The 12,006-nt window shown below is 37.6% G+C and overlaps 1 protein-coding gene across 1 annotated transcript; it reads right to left on the bottom strand.

Moving 5' to 3' along the window:
* Positions 1-1,209: 1,209 nt before the first annotated feature.
* Positions 1,210-7,716, bottom strand: LOC137099528 (deleted in malignant brain tumors 1 protein-like). The gene is made up of 9 exons (XM_067476501.1): positions 7,606-7,716; positions 7,381-7,416; positions 6,747-7,058; positions 6,117-6,428; positions 5,486-5,797; positions 4,857-5,168; positions 4,227-4,538; positions 2,297-2,437; positions 1,210-2,199 (listed from the first exon to the last, which is right to left on the bottom strand). The coding sequence occupies exons 1-9, from the start codon at positions 7,646-7,648 to the stop codon at positions 1,967-1,969; spliced, it is 2,013 nt and encodes a 670-aa protein (XP_067332602.1). The 5' UTR covers positions 7,649-7,716; the 3' UTR covers positions 1,210-1,966.
* Positions 7,717-12,006: the final 4,290 nt, after the last annotated feature.

The raw sequence follows: 12,006 nt of genomic DNA, 5'->3' as shown, positions 1-12,006 counted from the left end.
TTTTACTGGTTGGGTGTAAGCTGCTATGCAAGGTGTATATTGCGCCACTCTATTGTGTGCATATAGTGAATTGACACAATCTTATCTTGCATCTTATGTCCTTCTCACAATACTAAGTCAATTAAAAAGCAAATTTGCAGAGATTGAGTGAAGTGAAGTTTTTAGTTCATATTTTTAAACGTGTTCTTTGAGTAGAAAAAATCTGAAAGAACAGGGTTTGTGACTGTAACATCAAAGCCAGCTCTTGACATAGGCTATAAAGTGCGCCACCTGCTGGACGGAGCACTGCTGCAAGCCCTCAAGCACAAAATTGAAACAATAAATATAATTCATAATAGTAATAGTTCACAGCCCCAATGGGAGCGTTTTCATCATGCTTTGTCTTTGTTTTTCACTTGTTGAATTATTTTGTGAGATGATGTTAAACATTTTAGCAAAGATGTTTTAGTTTATTTGGAAACAGCTACTGACCTTACTCGTTACTATAATTGTTAGTTTTGCTTGTTGTCATTAACACATACATAAAAGTACCTTCTATAAATTATATGTGGTGCCAACTATGGTTTGTACTGTATCTTAGTTTTTCTCAACCCGATCTCTTGCCACAAAGCAAAATGTGTGTTTTTGTCTACAGCTGGGCAAATATGTGGTAAAGGAAAATGGTGTGACCAGGCACATTTCCTTCTTTCAGCTGCAACTTTGTTGTAATGCCACCGAGATTTCTTTGTGGTTAGTACGCACATGACATTGGACAAGACTGTTACAAAAACCTGGGATTACATCAGTGTGTCAAAGTCACGCTGCTGCTGGTGTAACTCTTTAATGTGACAAAATATAGAACTATGAGTGAAGGGCTGAGTTATACCACGATAATAAGCACTTGTCTTGCAGCAACTTGTCAGAGGAATGAGAATTTAGAATAAGCTGTTCAGCACTTTATTGGACTTTTCTGCTTATAAATCCTGTATAAATACCATTCTCATATCTTAAAATAATATTACTCTCATTTTTATATTTACTTTCATTGTAACATTATTAAAAATGCTGTTTAGTAACTTCATAGTTTTACTTTATATTGGACCAAATCTTAGTTTATGGTAATAAGTTACACATCCATGTACAGTAGGGTGCAGAATTTTGTGTCCTCTTACATTGAAATGCCACATGAATCCAAGATCAACACTTAACCTAAACAGAATAATAATCCACATTGAGCCAGTGCAAATGTTCTTTTATAAAAGCAGTTTATTATTTTGATATAATTTTTTATAATAAAAAAGAAAACACAGAATTATCGTGTACCGTCCTCCAGTCCCTTATTCAGAGTTTTTGATTGAATTTTCTGATTTTCTATCTGATTTAGTGCTTAGTACAGATAAAGTCATTATAGTGGGTGACTTTAACATTCATGTAGATGCTGACAGTAACTGCCTGAGCACTGCGTTTAATTCATTATTAGATTCAATTGGTTTTTCCCAAAATGTAAATAAACCCACTCACTGTTTTAGTCACAGCTTAGACCTTGTTCTTACTTATGGAATTGAAGCGGATAATTTAACAATATTTCCTCACAACTCTCTTCTGTCTGATCATTTTTTTTATAACATTTGAATTTACAATAACAGACTATACAGCAGTTAGGGAAAAATTCCGCTAAAGCAGATGCTTCAGTGAAAAGCTGTAAACAAATTTAAAGAAATTGGTCGACCCTCTTTATAGTCTTGACTTTATTCTGTACTTTATTCTCTCAAGTGCATTGAGATGACTAAATAAAGTTGAATTGAATTGAATTAATCATTTCAGTCCATAGGTTTGCATTCCCCCTAATAAATGAATGATAATTTGCTGAATTGTAATTAAATACTATGTTAATGAAGAAAAAATGTTTCAAACTTTATCTATGAGAATAAATGTGATAAATGTGATCAGTGAGTAAGTGGGTTGGGAGCATTTACATTTCATTTTCTTAATCACTGCTTTTTACATCATCCTCTTCTTCTCTTTTGTCCTGTCCTGTACCAAAAAGATCCCCATATACTGTATAATTGTTTTTAGTGTCCAGCATCTCATAACCATCATCATCATCTTCTTCCTTTGTTCCTCCTACTTTCTCTTTCTGTTTCCTTTTGGTGTTGAAAGGCTCAATATTCACATAGAATCTGTTGTCCTCATCATCTTCAGAACTGTTCTTGATATTCACTGAAATACAGACATTAGAACAATTATGGCAAGTTTTTAAAACCGTATCTAAAGTAACATATTTGTTAATACATTGTGTTTCCTGCTGAGCACATACTTTGATTTACGATGGCTGATCCAGGCTGGTTGATTTGTTGTCGTCTCCTGTGGAACACACAGACCACCAACAAGAGCAGCAGGAGCAGCAGCAGCAGCAGAACCCCAGAAGTTACCAAGTAGACCACCAACGACAGAGGCACTAGAAAGAAAAAGATTTAATACTTATATGAACCTTCCACCTCCAACAAAAATCTTTTTCTGGAGCTTAATCTGATTTCATTATTGTTCTAGTTTGGATATATGGCTGATTTATTTTTATTTTTTCAACCAGTGATACTAAGAATTACAGTAGGTTTTGACATAAAATACGTTGAACCAATGAGGTCCAGGATGTACTACAGGCAGGTACTGGACATTTTTGGTTCATCCCGTATATTTAATTTTCTGTCCTGGTAAACTATATTCACTAAACCAAATACTCTATGATTAGGACTTCCTGCACTGTTGACTACAATCAAGTCAAAAATTATGATGAGTAAGTACCAAGTTTAAGAAATTAGAATTTCTAATCAATTTCATGAAAAAGTGGTTCAGGGCAGAAGCCAGACAGTGATATGAGTCCACGTCCATATCTCTGAACACTTATAGTGATTAGGAAATGAAAAGAATTTGGCATAACTGTAAATATGCCCACAGTAATAAAGGAGGAGGCTATGATGGAAAAAAACCCTGAAACCTATGGCAACTCTGACATAAAGTGTAACATGACATCTCAGTTTGTGTAATGGCACAGAAGAGATCGAAATGGCTGTTGCAGAGTAGGTTGATTGTGGCAGTAAAGGAGGCTGCTTAGCTATATGGTGTTATATACAGAGAATTAGGGTCATATGTCAATTAAGTACAGGAGATACTACAGGCTGTATTTTGTACAGGTTAACAAAGTTATGGGCTCATATGGAAACTGGAGACTAAGGACAGCTGTCTCCAACAATCCATATTTCAGTGTCCTCCAGGAACGAGCTGAGGACAGGAAAGGAAAATGTCATGGGAAGTAGATTTTAAAGCCGCCTGGTCTACACTGCTTATATGTAAATTTGACACATTTGAAAATATTTCAGTTAGTTTTCTTTATTTGAAGGATTAACTCTATCAGCATATTTTGATGCAATGGAAAATGTGGCAAATATTCTTAATTAAAAATAAATACTATACGTAAAATTTATGTCAGTTACGTTTAAAAAAATACAACTGATGGAAAATCTTGAGGCCACATATTGTTTTAAAAAAATCTGCTTTCATCTAAATGTATAATTAAAAACCATAAAATCTTACTGATTGATCTAACATTGGAAAGAAATATCTTTTTGGTGTTTTATTGGTTTTATATTATTTATATGTTTGTTGGAGATAGTAAAAAACAAACTTACTAAAATGAGGCATATTTTTCATTCAGGCCACCAGAAGGTACATTCCAGGTTTTGTCTGCACTACTGTAAACATGATGTACAGAGAGTGCATGCATGTTCCTTGCAGAGGCGTTTCTAGCATTTCACACAGGTGTTGCTGGTCTTGGAGACTTGTCTCTTGGGCCACACCTGGCACCTGGCACCTGCCACATTACCTGCATCCAGTTTGAACCACTGAAGAATTTGTGGTGTGTGTCTCTGCTTGGATTTCCTTCACAACAGTTGCAGCAGCTGTTGATGCTCTTGCAAGGCAACATGCAACATATAACATAGGTGATCCAGGAAAATGCTCAGCTGTGAAAAAAAATCTTCATTTTTCTCATTTACAAGTTAAGGGCTGTGGATACTTTTTTTAAACAACTGTTTGTATAGAGTACAGGCCCATTCAGCATTCTTACCTATATTTGCTACGTTGGCTGAATTGCCAACACTGTCTGCCTTGCAACCTAATTATCATTTTGAAAATCATTACTAATATCCTACTTACTACGTAGGAAAACAGTAATAAGAAAAAATCTTCACCTGAACAGATCACACCAGCATCCTCATCATGTCCACATTTGTGTGTCCCAAATCCACTGTGCCCACACTCAGTCAGAGACCTTTCACTTCCTGAACAGGCCACTTCATCAAGCCAGATTTGTCCAGTTCCTTCACCAAAGTGAGCTGAATGAGTAGCATTTATTGCTGCACCACAGCCCAACTGTCTACAAACCACCTCAGCATCATTTAAACCCCATCTGTCATCACAGATTGTTCCCCAGGTGTTGTTGTAATAGATCTCAACTCTTCCAGAGCACAGAGTAGATCCAGACCCAACTAATCTGACAGGACCTGTAGGCACAAAACATAGGATCGGAAGGAAAATGAGTTTTATTTGTTTCGTGTTCATCACAGCAACTATATTTTTAAAAACAGGAATGTTATTTATTTATCTGAGGATATACATGTTTGTATCAACACAACTGTAAACACCAATAAAAACCTTCATAAGCCTTTATGGCATAGTAAGTAATTAGATGTGTCAGTTCAATGTACCAGTAGCTCTTTTGCGTATCTAAGCTTTTTTCAAACCTCAAAACATGCTGCAGTGTGGCTACTATAACAAGAAATAGAGTTTCTTAAGTGTATTTGATGCAAAGATTTTCTCACCTGAACAGATCACACTAGCATCCTCACTATGAATACAGTTGTGTGTCCCAAATCCATTGTGCCTACACTCAGTCAGAGACCTTTCACTTCCTGAACAGGCCACTTCATCAAGCCAGATTTGTCCAGTTCCTTCACCAAAGTGAGCTGACTGAGTGGCATTTAGTGCTGTACCACAATCCAACTGTCTACAAACCACCTCAGCATCATTTAAGTCCCATCTGTCATCACAGATTGTTCCCCAGGTGTTGCTGTGATAGATCTCAACTCTTCCAGAGCACAAAGTAGATCCAGACCCAGATAATCTGACACCATCTGTAGGCACAAAACATGGGATCGGAAAGAAAATTAGTTTTATATGTTATGTGTTCATCCCAGCAACTATATTTTTAAAAACAGGAATGTTATTTATTTATCTGAGGATATACATGTTTGTATCAACACAACTGTAAACACCAATAAAAACCTTCATAAGCCTTTATGGCATAGTAGTAATCAGATGTGTCAGTTCAATGTACCAGTAGCTCTTTCACATATCTAAGCTTTTTTCAGCTCTCAAAACATGCTGCAGTGTGGCTACTATAACAAGAAATAGATTTTCTTAAGTGTATTTGATGCAAAGATTTTCTCACCTGAACAGATCACACCAGCATCCTCACTATGATTACAGTTGTGTGTCCCAAATCCATTGTGCCCACACTCAGTCAGAGACCTTTCACTTCCTGAACAGGCCACTTCATCAAGCCAGATTTGTCCAGTTCCTTCACCAAAGTGAGCTGACTGAATGGCATTTACTGCTGTACCACAATCCAACTGTCTACAAACCACCTCAGCATCATTTAAGTCCCATCTGTCATCACAGATTGTTCCCCAGGTGTTGTTGTAATAGATCTCAACTCTTCCAGAGCACAGAGTAGATCCAGACGCAGCTAATCTGACAGGATCTGTAGGCAAAAAAACATAGGATCGGAAGGAAAATGAGTTTTATATGTTTCGTGTTCATCACAGCAACTATATTTTTAAAAACAGGAATGTTATTTATTTATCTGAGGATATACATGTTTGCATAAACACAACTGTAAACACCAATAAAAACCTTCATAAGCCTTTATGGCATAGTAAGTAATCAGATGTGTCAGTTTAATGGACCAGTAGCTCTTTCACGTATCTAAGCTTTTTTCAGCTCTCAAACAATTCTGCAGATTGATTCTTGTTATGGTAGCCAGATTTTCTTAAGTGTATTTGATGCAAAGGTTTTCTCACCTGAACAGATCACACCAGCATCCTCACTATGATTACAGTTGTGTGTCCCAAATCCATTGTGCCCACACTCAGTCAGAGACCTTTCACTTCCTGAACAGGCCACTTCATCAAGCCAGATTTGTCCAGTTCCTTCACCAAAGTGAGCTGACTGAATGGCATTTACTGCTGTACCACAATCCAACTGTCTACAAACCACCTCAGCATCATTTAAGTCCCATCTGTCATCACAGACTGTTCCCCAGGTGTTGTTGTAATAGATCTCAACTCTTCCAGAGCACAGCGTAGATCCAGATGCAGCTAATCTGACAGCATCTGTAGGCACAAAACATAGGATCAGAAGGAAAATGAGTTTTATATGTTTCGTGTTCATCACAGCAACTATATTTTTAAAAACAGGAATTTTATTTATTTATCTGAGGATATACATGTTTCTATCAACACAACTGTAAACACCGATAAAAACCTTCATAAGCCTTGATGGCATCGTAAGTAATCAGATATTTCAGTTCAATGTACCAGTTGCTCTTTTGTGTATCTAAGCTTTTTTCAGCTCTCAAAACATGCTGCAGTGTGGCTACTATAACAAGAAATAGATTTTCTTAAGTGTATTTGATGCAAAGATTTTCTCACCTGAACAGATCACACCAGCATCCTCACTATGATTACAGTTGTGTGTCCCAAATCCATTGTGCCCACACTCAGTCAGAGACCTTTCACTTCCTGAACAGGCAACTTCATCAAGCCAGATTTGTCCAGTTCCTTCACCAAAGTGAGCTAACTGAGGGGCATTTAGTGCTGTATCACAGCCCAACTGTCTACAAACCACCTCAGCATCATTTAAGTCCCATCTGTCATCACAGACTGTTCCCCAGGTGTTGTTGTAATAGATCTCAACTCTTCCAGAGCACAGAGTAGATCCAGACGCAGCTAATCTGACAGGATCTGTAGGTAGAAAACATAGGATCGGAAGGAAAATGTATTATATGTTTTTTGTTCATCACAGCAACTATATTTTTAAAACAGGAATGTTATTTATTTATCTGAGGATATACATGTTTGTATCAACACAACTGTAAACACCAATAAAACACAATACTTTATTATTTGGGTTAAGACATAAAATAATTTTAACTATGACAGACTACAAAAGACAAACCAAGTGAATGTGATGTCAGACACTAAACAATATGTGTCATGTACTGTCATATGTATTATAATATAAAATTACAACAGTTGTATAAAACACACAGAAGATAAAACGGACCTATGGAAGGTGAAGCTGAGGTAAGTAGAAGGACAACTGTGGAGAAAATAAAAGACATGGATCATTATATCGCACACTGTGAGCTGAAACAACTCTCAGTGATTTCTAATTCTTAATGAAACAGAACAAGAACAAGAAGGGATGTTTGAACTCAGCCTTGATTCCAAAAAGAAACACCATTCCGTAGACAAAAATGGGATAAGGATTTAGTAAATAGTATCTCACCTATTGTCAGAGAGAACAAGTTTCTATGATGTGTGCTCCCCATGGCTGAGGCTGAAAGGGATGTTTCAGTAGTCGAGCAGAGCACAGTGAACTCAAGTAAAAGCAGAAACACACTTTTTTTCTTGAGGTACTTCCTTCATTCTGGTGTTTTGTAAAGTCATTTTTTTAGTTTTATGAAACTACAGAGTGCAATTGAGAAAGGCTGCAGAAACCAAGCATGGTGTCATTACAAGGGACAGTAAGAGAAGTGTTATTGATCAACACACTTCAATTAAAAACTGACCCTTTGTCACGTCACTTTTGGAAAGTTTGTTGAATGTTACATCAAACTTTGTTACCTACAGAAATACATATATAGAAAAAAAAACACAACTGCTGGTGTGTAACCGTAATGTGTTGTGACACCTTGCTTCACAACATGTTACAAAACGTGTTCAAAGAAGTACATGGTGGATCTACCTATGTTGTTCCCAGCAGCCACACAGTCACTTCGTTTTACATAGAATGGGACGGGTCTCTGTACAATGTGTAGACTGTATGTGAAATTACTTTCTTCCCTTTTCACTAGTATTCCCTAATATTAACAATGTTTTTTAAGTTGTAATTTGCAATATAATTGTTGAGTTAATCTGATTAGTTTTGTTTTGATAAGTTAAGAATCAGGGTCTGATTCTGACGTGACAACCTGATAATAAGCTCATTGACAGCAGTAGAAGATGGTTGGGGTTTAGTAAACAGCAGCATTTTCAACTCTGACAGTAAAATTTAAAAACTCAAACTGATCACATCTTCTTCTAAATGTAGATGGAGACTTTCTGGCATAAAGAGAAAACTAAAAGCAGCAGTCCTAGGATGAAAAATAGAACAGTTTGAGCCTTGATCTCCACTATCATTGCTCCCCAGTTGGGAGACAGACTGGTAGCTGCACTTATTAGTGGAGCAGTTGACTGTTGATCATTGGACATGGTGTAGATTTAATGGAGCTGTAAATATTGAGTCATATTTATGGTCATAGGGGAAATGGATTCATAACTCATTTGTTTTATAAATCATTTGACATTGCATGTAATTGATTATGGTTGATGTTGACATGAGAGACTGTAAAGGAGCTGTTCCAGCTGATCTGAGAGCAAAACTACAAACCATTAGAGCCCAAAACATGACAGCAGGACACAATGTGTGTTTTAGCCTTCAAGTTGTTTTGTGTGCACAGTTAATGCAAAATGTAACAACGCATAAACCTCTTCTTCTTCTTTTCCTTTGGGCTGTTCCCTTTCAGGTGTTGCCACAGCAACTCATGTGCCTCCATCTAACCCTGTCCTCTGCATCCTCTTCACTCACACCAACTAACTTCATGTCCTCTCTCACTACATCCATAAATCTCCTCTTTGATCTTCCTCTAGACCTCCTGCCTGGCAGCTCCAACCTTAGCATCCTTCTACCAATGTATTCACCATCTCTCCTCTGAACATGTCCAAACCACCTCAATCTGTCCTCTCTGATTTTATCTCCAAAAAATCTAATATGATCTGTCCCTCTGATGTCCTCATTCCTGATCCTGTCCATCCTCGTCACTCCCAAAGAGAACCTCAACATCTTAAGCTCTGCTACCTCCAGCTCTGCCTCCTGTCTTTTCTTCAGTGCCACTGTCTCTAAGCCGAACAACATCTCTGGTCTCACCACCGTCTTGAACACCTTTCCTTTCATTCTCGCTGATACTCTTTTATCACACAACACACCTGACACTTTTCTCCACCCGTTCCAACCTGCCTGCACTCGCCTCTTCACCTCTTTTCCACACTCACCGTTGCTCTGAACCGTTGACCCTGAGTACTTAAAGTCCTGCACCTTCTTCACCTCTGCTCCCTGTAACCTCACCGTTCCACCAGGATCCCTCTCATTGACACACATGTATTCTGTCTTACTGCAGCTAAGCTTCATTCCTCTGTTTTCCAGAGCAGACCTCCACCTCTCTAGATTTTCCTCCACCTGCTCCCTGCTCTCACTACAAATCACAATGTCATCTGCAAACATCATAGTCCATGGAGATTCCTGTCTAACCTCATCTGTCAGCCTGTCCATCACCAGAGCAAACAAGAAGGGGCTCAGAGCTGATCCTTGATGCAGACCCACCTCCACCTTGAACTCCTCTGTCACACCTACAGCACCTCACCACTGTCTTACAGCTCTCATACATGTCCTGCACCACTCTAACATACTTATCTGCCGCTCCAGACGTCCTCATACAATACCACAGCTCCTCTCTCTGCACCCTGTCAGACGCTTTCTCTAAATCTACGAAGACACAATGCAACTCCCTCTGACCTTCTCTGTACTTCTCCATCAGCGTCCTCAAAGCAAATACTGCATCTGTTTTTCTCTTTCTAGGCATGAAACCATATTGTTGCTCACAAATACTCACCTCTGCCCTTAGCCGAGCTTCCACTACTCTTTCCCACAACTTCATTGTTTGGCTCATCAGCTTTATTCCCCTGTAGTTGCTACAGCTCTGCACATCTCCCTTGTTCTTAAAAAAAATACCTTCACCTTACGCTTCTCCATCTCTTCAGTCCTCTCAGTGTCTCACTTCTTGTTAGCTAACCTTTTTCCTTGTATACAGTCCTGAACTTCTTCGTTCCACCACCAAGTCTCCTTGTCCACTTTCCTCTTTCCAGATGACACACTGAGTACCCTCCTACCTGTCGCCGTGATCAAATTAGCTGTAGTGGTCCAGTCACCTGGAAGCACCTCCAAACCACCCAGAGTCTGTCTCAGCTCCTCCCTGAAAACTACACAACATTCTTCCTTTTTCAACTTCCACCACTTCGTCCTCTGCTCTGCCTTAGTCCACTTCATCTTCCTCACCACCAGAGTCACCCACCTGAACGAAAAGGGAGGAATATATGGTGAGTTATTGAGAAAATACAAAAGTCCACATGCTCTGTAATTTTTGCTCTGTTTTTTCACATTTGTGAGTTGGATTTTTGACTTTAGAGAACATTTAATGTTGAAATTGTCAAGCTGTGCTTATTAGTTATTTTTGAGAAACTGCAGGTGAGCTTTTATGGTTTTTGTGCAATGGTAGGCTAGCTTTACTCAAGGGCCCGTTCATTGTAGTGGCATAACAGATCCAAGATCAAATGAGTAATTCTGGATCTTCTAATAGTTATATTGATTCTTCAAAAACTCACTTGAGAGTTAAATTACAAATGATGGATTTTATCATCTGTGATTACTTTATGCTCTCGTGGTTGTCGACTAGAGCAGTAATCAGGCATAACATTATCAACACACAGTTTAAAATGAAGTGGGTAAAACTTGGGAATCACCACTTCTTCACTTCAGTACGACTCCACTCCGCACTTTGACCTTAATAGTAAACACATAGTAGAATTATCACCTTTCTGACAGTTTAAAACTAACATTTTATATTTATGCATCTTACCTCTATTACTATGGTACATCTCTGAATGTAAGCTTTCTACAAAGGGCTCTTGTGTGTGGGAATATTGTTATTTTGATTTATTTTATTTTTTTGGATTTTGTTTCAGTCAATTTTGCTCCACTTTAACTTATGCACCAAAAAAATATTTCTTGTTCACGTGACCCCTTTTGTGTTTAATCCTACAGGATGCAGACCATAACGCACACGCTCCCATGGAGCAAACTGTGATGGGAGTGTCACCCATGATACAGTTTCTCAAAAACAAGGTTCTGGAGTAGATGAGCTTGGACAACACTGAAACAAATCAAAAAATATATATTTTTTGGAATTTTGCAGGAGCTTTTTCTTGTTTGCATAATCCATCACAAGTGTCTAGATTACATGAGCTTAAATAAGACTGATTAAAGTTAAAACAATGGTCCAAGTGTTGCTTTGTATTCCCAGATTCGGGAATGATATTGATGTTATGATATTGCATTACACTATTTTGGATTTATTTTTCATAGCCTGTGGGTATTTTGGTCATTTTGTTGCATAAAAGATCATTTAACGTTTGAATAACATCTGTTGCATAATAGTTCACTTTTATGTTGGGAAGGCATTTCTGAAAATGTTAGTGTTTAAATGTCTTGTTAGAAATGTAAATGTAATGTAAAAAACTTGAAATACAAATCTAGTGACATTGCTTTTTTTTCTCAGAGTCAAGATTATATTTGTGGTAAAAAAAAAAGTATGTAAATAAAATAAAGTGTTGCATGTTTTCTGTGCTTTTGTGTAAATTAGTACGTCTTGAATACGATAAAATGCTAATACAATAAATGAGCATATCACAATGTTTTTTATCCACAATTATATGTTTATATATAATACTGTTATAAACATTATATTTGTTTAAATAACATGTTCAAGACATACTATATTTACTTGATTGGATTAGAAGCATTATGGGTGCTATG

This window comes from Channa argus, chromosome 15 (assembly GCF_033026475.1).
Source record: "Channa argus isolate prfri chromosome 15, Channa argus male v1.0, whole genome shotgun sequence".
Lineage (NCBI taxonomy): Eukaryota > Metazoa > Chordata > Actinopteri > Anabantiformes > Channidae > Channa > Channa argus.
The sequence above is the reverse complement of the archived record's forward strand: the minus strand, read 5'-3'. Positions and strand labels throughout refer to the sequence as shown.

Coding starts and splice junctions, on each gene's coding strand:
- LOC137099528 (XM_067476501.1), bottom strand. CDS start 7,648: ATGGGGAGCACACATCATAGAAACTTGTTCTCTCTGACAATAG. Junction 7,417..7,605: donor CTTGTTCTCTCTGACAATAG/GTGAGATACTAT, acceptor TTTTCTCCACAG/TTGTCCTTCTACTTACCTCA. Junction 6,429..6,746: donor TGCTGGTGTGATCTGTTCAG/GTGAGAAAATCT, acceptor TTGTGCCTACAG/ATGCTGTCAGATTAGCTGCA.